Source organism: Acytostelium subglobosum, assembly GCF_000787575.1.
Source record: "Acytostelium subglobosum LB1 DNA, scaffold: scaffold13, whole genome shotgun sequence".
Lineage (NCBI taxonomy): Eukaryota > Evosea > Eumycetozoa > Acytosteliales > Acytosteliaceae > Acytostelium > Acytostelium subglobosum.
Genome location: NW_012236520.1, coordinates 381542 through 390911, shown reverse-complemented (window position 1 = coordinate 390911; position 9370 = coordinate 381542). Strand labels below are relative to the sequence as shown.

Genomic DNA, 9370 nt, shown 5'->3' with positions numbered 1-9370 from the left:
TTCTTTGGTCGCTTTGTCTCATTCTCCTCTTGAGATGAGGAGGTCAATACACGCTTCTTCTCCATTATATATAGTCATGTAATAATATAGTAATGTATGAATGAACAACAAATAATATAATACTCAACACACAATGATCACCACCATCAGAAGGTAGGTCAGGCTAATAATAAATGATTTATGGGACTCTAAAAATGAATTAATTCAAAGTTGCTAAATGCTATGCCTCATTGTATGGTGACAAGAGAAGCTGGCTACCCACGCTTATTTTGACAAAAGTTGCTCATATTAATCAGTCCAATCATAGAGTAATAAACTTTTTTTAGTCATTGGACTTGTTGGAATGATTCCAACATAATCTTGGGTTATTAATTAATTGATTTATTGTCATTATTATTATTATGATTATTATTATTATTTTTTAGTTGATTAGATTATTTGTTTAACTTGATGATTGATTGATTGATTGATTGGCTACCCAATCTTGAAGTGAGACTTGCCTTTCACTTTCATTTCTTGACCATAGCTATGAAGTGTGGTAGATATATATATTGTAAGTAAGTATATTCATCAATAACTCATGCTTTCTTTCAATGGATCGATTACTTACCAACTCTAGCATCTTGTGGTGCTCTTGTTAGATTGGGATCCTCACCAGGAATGTAAACTTGTAGGTCAAAGCAGTACCTTCCATTGGAATCGAATTGAGTGTTGTTGTTCTGGAACATGGAGGATTGGATGTATTCTCTGTTTAAACCATATGCGCCATCAATGGGATCGAGTTGGAAGCATGTAGGACCTTGCGGTGAGTTCAATATAATTACACCAGATATTGTTGCACCATTTGGATATCTGATGTATCCATCTGATGAAACAACATGGAATTGTATTCCAGCAAGTACCTTGACATCATCATATATTCCTTGGTTGACTGATGTGTCATCCCAAGCTCTAAGAGTGATGGACATTAGGTTGGTGACACCTGAGAGTATTGTAAGGGTAGGGAAGGGTATTGTTAGTGAATGTTTTGAATTAATGAATGGTCACATCAACAAACACATACCAAGATGAACATTGTCGATATTCTTTGAAGCAAATGTGAAGCAGTATTTAGATGCGTTGTACACACTGTCTCCAATAGCAGGATTATATACCCAATCTGCGTATGCGCCGGTCGCCCAGATACAGTAATCTCCATCTGGGACATCAGTGAACGAGTAGTTTCCAGTCACTGTCTTCTTCGCTACTTCAACTCCATCCTTTGTGCGCAAAGAGAGAGTGATGTCTGGTCTTGGATTTGACACATTGAGTATTCCCTTCTGATCATTCTTTCCAGAGTCATCCCAAACGAAGCCAGATATCCTTGGTCTGACCATTGCTATTAAGTAGTTGTGATGGGTTGGTTGATTGATTGATCAAATGAGGTGGGGTTAGTTCAAGTTTATCAAGGCATCATTCTAATATCAATATACATACCTGCATATATGTCCAATACACTTGGATCGAGCGGGTCGGTGATTGTCTTGTTGGGTTGGAGGTCGAAGCAGAACTGGTTGTTGTCATCGAAATAGACATTGTCATTCTTGCGCACAGTAGAGCGGATGTAGACAGCAGTTAATTCTAAATTTGTTCTGCTGTATTTGGCCACAAATGGTGGTAACAGACTGACACATGTGCGTCCTCGGGGGGCAACTACGAGATACTTGGCAAAAGGTGTGTAGAGACCTGTGTATGGTTCAACACCATCAGAATTGATGAAAGTATAGTTAATGTGAGCTAAAGTCTTTGATTCATCAAATATTCCTTGATTGACCTCAGAGTCATCCCATGCTCTTACAGAGAATGGGACCATCTTGGTGATACCTATAATTGATTGATTGATTGATTGATTGTAGTGAAAATTTGTATTAGAACAAAATGATGTTTAGGATTGTGATAATAACTTACGCAAGTGGGCGTTGGTGATATTTGGTCCAAGAGTGAAACAATACTTGGATTGGTTGAAGACACTATCACCTTTGGCGGATCCGTTGACGTAGTTGTCAAAAGTGGATTGGGCGGCTTTCAAACAATAGTCACCAGCATCTAGGTTGTCAAATGTGTAGTTTCCTGTGAAGTTGGACACACTGATCTCATTGGATTTGGAATCCAGGAGTGTCAAACCCATTTCTTGAGGCTTGTTCAAATCCAAAATGCCTTGGTCATCCTCAGAGTCATCCCAAACGAATCCAGAAACTTTGAATTTTGTGTTTGTGTTGATAAATGCTATGAAGGAGGGGGTGTTGTTATTGGTTGATTGATTGATTAATTGACGGAATTGATCAAATGTGGTTAGTTCAAGTTTATCAAGCCATTCTTATATCAATATACATACCTGCATATATGTCCAATACACTTGGATCGAGCGGGTCGGTGATTGTCTTGTTGGGTTGGAGGTCGAAGCAGAACTGGTTGTTGTCATCGAAATAGACATTGTCATTCTTGCGCACAGTAGAGCGGGTGTAGAGAGCAGTTAATTCTAAATTTTTTCTGCTGTATTTGGCCACAAATGGTGGTAACAGACTGACACATGTGCGTCCTCGGGGGGCAGCTACGAGATACTTGGCAAAAGGTGTGTAGAGACCTGTGTATGGTTCAACACCATCAGAATTGATGAAAGTATAGTTAATGTGAGCTAAAGTCTTTGATTCATCAAATATTCCTTGATTGACCTCAGAGTCATCCCATGCTCTTACAGAGAATGGGACCATCTTGGTGATACCTATAATTGATTGATTGATTGATTGATTGTAGTGAAAGTTTGTATTAGAACAAAATGATGTTTAGGATTGTGATAATAACTTACGCAAGTGGGCGTTGGTGATATTTGGTCCAAGAGTGAAACAATACTTGGATTGGTTGAAGACACTATCACCTTTGGCGGATCCGTTGACGTAGTTGTCAAAAGTGGATTGGGCGGCTTTCAAACAATAGTCACCAGCATCTAGGTTGTCAAATGTGTAGTTTCCTGTGAAGTTGGACACACTGATCACATTGGAATTGGAATCCAGGAGTGTCAAACCCATTTCTTCAGGCTTGTTCAAATCCAAAATGCCTTGGTCATCCTCAGAGTCATCCCAAACGAAACCTTTAATGTGGTATTGTGTGTTGGTGTTAGTACCAAGTGTGTTGGATGATTGATCTGCAGGCTATCCATCAACATACCACTGACTGAGAAGGTTTCATCCTTAACCATGGCCAAATGCACGTTGTTGAGACTCGGACCAATAGTGACAYAGACCTTGCCATTGAGGAAGACGTTGTCACCCTTTTGTGGGGCATACTTGTAGTTGGCAATGTCGGAGGGTCCACGGATACAGTATGTACCTGGAGCAAGGTCTACAAACATGTAGGATCCATCGGCAAAGGAAGTGATCTCGTCTACTCTGTTTCCATCAATATCAAACAATTTCATCACTCCTCTGAGGCCCTTTGTCTTGTCAAGCTTAACAGCTGGATCTCCGGTGGCGTCCCAGATGTAACCAGCAATGGAGAACCTGTTGTTCACAACTGAAGTTGTGATAACGATGACCTGAGTGGTCGATGCCGTGGTCGAAGTAGGGGTGGAGGTTGTGCCAGTAGTAGCCGTGGTGGACTGAGTGATAGTGGAAACATCTGGCGAAGTGGTGGAGGCTGTTGTAGAGGCTGTAGTGGAGGCTGTGGTCGTTGGTACAGAGGTTGTGGCTGTTGTAGTGGCAGTGGTGGACTGGGTGATAGTGGATACATCTGGCGAGGTGGTCGAGGCGGTGGTGGATGCAGTCGTCGTTGGGACTGAGGTTGTGGCCGTGGTAGACTGGGTAATGGTAGACACGTCYGGYGATGTAGTTGAAGCTGTCGTTGAGGCAGTTGTCGTTGGGATGGATGTGGTAGCAGTAGTTGTGGCCGTGGTGGACTGAGTGATYGTRGAWATGTCWGGCGTAGTAGTTGAKGCARTGGTGGTKCCAACAGTRCTGGCAGTWGTMGTTGGRACYGAKGTTGTTGCCGTGGTGGTTTGGGTGATCGTAGACACGTTTGGGGATGTTGTCGAAGCAGTTGTTGAGGCAGTGGTCGTTGGGATGGCAGTTGTTGTTGCAGTCGTGGTGGCAGTGGTTGATTGAGTGATCGTTGACACGTCTGGAGAGGTAGTAGAAGCGGTGGTAGTACCAACAGTGCTAGCAGTGGTAGTTGGGACAGAGGAAGTCGAGGCGGTCGTGGTGGCAGACTGAGTGGACACCGTGGTGCTGGTGGCGGTAGTGGGTAGCGCTGTTGTCACTGTGGTACTATCATGGTATACCGTTGACGCAGTTGTAGTAGTAACTGGGCCAGTTGCAGAGGTTGACATAGTTGTGGTGGCAACAGTTGACGTTGGTGCTTCGGTTGTAGACACKGTGGTAGTTGCGACGGTGGATGTGATTGGACCAGTGGCCGAGGCAGAACCTGTGGAGGCAACAGTGCTAGCGACAGTTGATTGAGTGGACACGGTTGTTGACACTGAAGTGGTTGCGGTTCCGGTGGCGGTCGTRGTAATCGTAGTCGTTGCTGATGTGGTCTGGGTGATCGTTGATGATCTACCAGTGGTCGTGGCAGTGGTAGAAACAGTTGTGGTAGCGGAGGTGGACGATGCTGAGACCTGAGCAGTGGTGGAGGCAACAGTGCTGGCAACAGTTGATTGAGTGGACACGGTKGTAGTTGCGACGGTGGATGTGATTGGACCAGTGGCCGAGTGGAGGCAACAGTGCTGGCAACAGTTGATTGAGTGGACACGGTTGTTGACACTGAAGTGGTTGCGGTTCCGGTGGCGGTCGTAGTAATCGTAGTCGTTGCTGATGTGGTCTGGGTGATTGTTGATGATCTACCAGTGGTCGTGGCAGTGGTAGAAACAGTGGTGGTAAATGTTGTCGATGTTGGACCGGCAGTAGTGGTAGCGGTGGTGCTGGCAATCGTAGACTGAGTGGATACTGTTGTTGTGGCCGAGGTGGACGATGCTGAGACTTGTTCAGTAGTGGAGGCCACAGTGCTGGCAGTGGTAGACTGGGTAGAGGCTGTAGTTGACACTGTTGTTGTCACGGGTATCGTAGACGTTGTGGTTGTGGCGACTGTAGAAACAGTGGTCGATTGAGTAGAGACGGTGGTTGTTGCACTTGTCGATCCACTGGCTGTTGTGGTGACGGTGGTCGAAGCAGTTGTAGATATTGTTGTTGACGTTGGGTTTGACGTGGTGGACACTGTAGTGCTTGCACTAGTGGACTGGGTTGTGGTTGCCGTAACCTGGGAGACAGTGCTTGCGACGGTACTAGCAACGGTCGATGCAGTCGACACTGTGGTGGTCGCAACTGTTGAGACGACTCCGGATGTTGTAGCAGTAACAATGCCAGATGTCGAGGCAGTAGTTGTGGCAACTGTCGCCGCGGTGGTTACTGTTGTGGAGGCAACCGTTGACGTCAGAGAGGCAGTGCTCACGGTTGTCGAGGCAATGGAGCTGCCTTGGGTGTTGGTAGTTGTGGCTGTTGTTGTATACGTTGTCGAGGCAGTCGTTTGGCTAACACAAACTGCATTGCCATTGATGACTTGACACTCCGTATCACATGGACATCTCCTGAACAAACATTTGTCGAAACAACGTTCAGGTAGTCCGAGTTGTTGGCCGCCACAACAGATCTGATTAATTGGACAAATTACTTGTCCACACCGACCTTTATTTGAAATGTGAAAAATTCGTTAGATTGGATTCCAAAAGGTAATAATTCCCTTAATCCTTTCAAAATATATAAAGTACATACCATTGTCAGCCAAACAATAACTTATAAATAATAATAAAATTACCAAAGAAATATTCTTCATTCTCTTCTGGCAACTTGGAAATAGATTAATGAATTACAATGATTGTGGAAAAATTTATTATATACCTTCCTTCCATCATTGGCGCACTATTATTCCTAATAGTATGATGAGTCTAATATGCTTGGTTGTTGACTCTCCACCAATCCCCCCTCCTCCTCTATCTCATGCCCCTTGCCATCACCACCCAAAACCTACAAATGTGCACACACTGATCGTGGTAAGAATGAAATTTTTAGTGTATTGAAAAATTCTACTATACATTTAATCATATTAATTCCTACTGAGAATGTAACTTCCACTTCAGTCCTGTTCAATAGGATTGGTGGGCCTATTGATTTCACACCTTTCATTGTGTTATATCATCCCACATCGATATACATCGTAATCAATGACAAAGTCATTTTTTAGCCCCTGAAGTAACTAGTAGGATTGATTATTTCATTGTTGAAGAGTTGACCCTTCCTGACCCTTCATGACCATACTCAGACCCGACTCCACTTTCCTCTTGAATTGGTCACACACTTGAAGTTACTCCTAGTGTGCAAAATTACAATGTTCCAAGTATCATTAATGTTAGTGTAATATTACTAAACCACAATCAATGTTCAAGGTCCGTTTCCATTTGGAAAGCTCTCCTGCTCTCAATATATCAGATACACCTCCAATACTTACCACCAAGATTGGGGATGAGAATTTATTGAATTAGCAGGCATCCATAACTTTAGAGCCTATTGGTTTGGATGGAATGGATTGAAAGGGGCAGGTATTACTCGAGTATCAAACATAAGACACCCAATTTATCAATTTGGAATATGATCGTTATCTTCCAGGAGTGTCCACTTCTCCTCAGTGTATCGATGTTCTTGCCCTTCCCTCCATCGTATAGAATTCAAACTATTTATCTTGATTGATACCTCTATCTCTTATCTTGCTCACTCTTAACAAATAACAACATAAAGACATGGTATCAAAAATTTAAATTAATTTATAGATTGCAAAGGTTTAATTATTGAATTGTTGCTGTTTTAGAATTTGAGTTAACTGTTATCCTACCATTGGCAAATTGTCTTGTCCATACCCCAGCAGATTGTTGGGTTGCTGGACCTGAAGGACTTCCAAGGTCAAAGGTCCATGCCGAATCGTAAGGATCTGAACCAGCATCTGGACCACCTCCAGTTGAAAAGGCGTATGCTCCACCAACACTTGGCTCATGCCAGAGAAGGAATGAACATCGAGTGTATCTCATCTTGTTGACATTCTTCTTTCCGGCATGGGGGAATGCGTAGAATGGTACCTTGGCCGCTACTATATCTCGATGTAGCTCAGCCATCCATTTCCATTCTGCTCCTCCAAGTATGTCGGTTGCAGTGTCTCCTTGCCAAGCTTCATAATGCTCACGAGCGTATCCTCCAGCAGCCTGAGCCCATCTGACTTGGGTAGCACGATCAGAATCCCATTGGGAGGCTACATTTGGTACGAATCCAATACCAGCTGCCCTTAGTTTGGGTGAAACACGATTGAGGAATGATTCCATTGCTTGAGTCCATGATAGGTATGTAGGGTACTTGGATGAGGTACCTGACCATGAGTCAAGGAATGCTTCACCCATGTTCACATCATCACCAAATACACCGTGGAATCCACCAGTCTTGGCATAGTTAATAGCTTGAGTTGCCCACTCGTCTTGATAGGCTTGGTTGCCTACATCATAGAGATGTAGACTTCCTCCCCAGAAGGTGATATCATTGCCATTGCCATCCTTCACGATCCACTCTGGGTGATTGGCCTTGACCCATTGATATCCCATACCTGATGGCCAGGTGGCATCCGTTGTCTCTGCGTATGCACCGGCAGTTTCAAAGTACATGAATAGGCGCATCTTGGGGTTGGTTGCCTTGAGGTTGGCAATGTTGACATGGTCTCTCATGTAGCTCTGTATCACCTCCCAGGCATATACTCCAGCATGTTGGGTGATAAGTGAGACTTCAGAGTAGTCCAGGTAGAACTGTCCGAGTGAGTTGGCGTTGGAGACGTTGACAGATGGTGGTTGAGTTGGTGTTGGTGTTGGAGTAGTGGTTTGAGTTGGAGTAGGTGTTGGAGTAGGAGTTTGAGTAGGAGTGGGAGAAGGTGTTGGAGAAGGAGAGGTAGTAGGGGTTGTGTAGGTGGCGTAGATTGAAAACTGGGAAGTGTATGCCTCTGGATTACCAAATGGGTTGGTAGCTCCGTCGGTATATGAGTCACCATTCCAAGCGGCGAGGACAGTGCTCGAGCTGTATGCACGTTTGGTGAGTTGATTGGTAGAGCCTACAAGGTGACCCAACCAATACTTTCCAGGATTCAATCTGACACTTGATGCCAAGGTATAAGTGACCCATTTGGCAGTGGAAGTACCAGATACTGACAACTCATTTGAGATAACGACAAGGCCACCTGGTTGATTTCCATTGTCAGAGTAGATCACCGTACGTAACTTCTGAGTACCAGAACGGCCAGCACCCTTCTGATATGCGCTGATACTGACCACATCGGCAATCTCAGTGAGTGTGAACTGGGCAACACTCTTTGAGTCACTTCCGAGTGACTCCCACAGAGTACCGGCGAACGAGTTTCCGAAAGTGGACTGGAATATTGATTAATTGATTGAGTTAGTAAGTTCTAAACTTAGTAGTTATTCAATTTAAATAACTTACAGCATTAATTGAGGATATTAGTATAATAATAATAGTAAATACAAATAGATAATTCATTCTGATAATTAAATAAAAACAAATGATAAAAGGACACTAACTTGTTTAATAAATCAAGAGGGATAACAACAGATTTGTTCGACCATATGTCGTTCACCGAATCTCTGATAGATGGGTTGAGACCCAACATAACCGAAATCAAAAAAAAATATCTTGATGGGTTTTAAGATTGGCCATCTTAACTAGATATTTTGTTAACATAACATATCCTTCTAGATCTATCTTGGGTTCCTTCACTTGACAGGTATTTATTTTCCAATATTGATGAATAAATGATACAAAAGATACATACAGTATCTCCAGTGAGAAGTAAAGTGTGTTTACTAATTAATTAATCCTGATTGATTTGATTTTAATTCTTGTTATTATTGGAATAGTTCTAGTATCAAAATACAGAGATCCAATTAGCACACTCACAAGATTGGATTTTATCTTCATTGTTTTTTTCTTGGCAATCAAAAGATTTCGACAACTGCAGGGTTCGAACCTGCGCCCCCGAAGGGATTTGATTTCAAGTCAAACGCCGTAACCACTTGGCTAAGCTGTCCGTTTTTCCTCACTTCTTCCCGTATCATAACAACTACTAAAAAATTGCCAACTGAAATTACAAAAGGCCAGTGGACTCATCCTGAACAATGTCCAAACAACGAAAACAATCGTATAGTTATCCCTGGGATAAATAAACTGAACATCGCGGCTCTCCTCAATGTAGGACGGGAGTCGGCTTTAAACAAAAGCACCTGAAATTATATTCCTTATTAATG

General features: G+C 43.1%; 2 protein-coding genes across 2 annotated transcripts; both read right to left on the bottom strand.

Moving 5' to 3' along the window:
* Window positions 1-509: 509 nt before the first annotated feature.
* SAMD00019534_068220 (hypothetical protein) lies at window positions 510-4360 on the bottom strand (the record flags this gene model as incomplete). Its single annotated transcript, XM_012897934.1, has 10 exons — window positions 510-526; window positions 611-982; window positions 1064-1378; window positions 1477-1863; window positions 1948-2235; window positions 2375-2761; window positions 2846-3127; window positions 3205-3226; window positions 3281-3832; window positions 4049-4360. 10 exons carry the CDS (start codon window positions 4358-4360, stop codon window positions 510-512), a joined length of 2934 nt encoding a protein of 977 aa, XP_012753388.1.
* A 2501-nt stretch (window positions 4361-6861) lies between these two features.
* On the bottom strand, window positions 6862-8606 carry SAMD00019534_068210 (hypothetical protein; the record flags this gene model as incomplete). Its single annotated transcript, XM_012897933.1, has 3 exons — window positions 6862-6879; window positions 6938-8479; window positions 8550-8606. 3 exons carry the CDS (start codon window positions 8604-8606, stop codon window positions 6862-6864), a joined length of 1617 nt encoding a protein of 538 aa, XP_012753387.1.
* Between the last annotated feature and the right edge of the window lie 764 nt (window positions 8607-9370).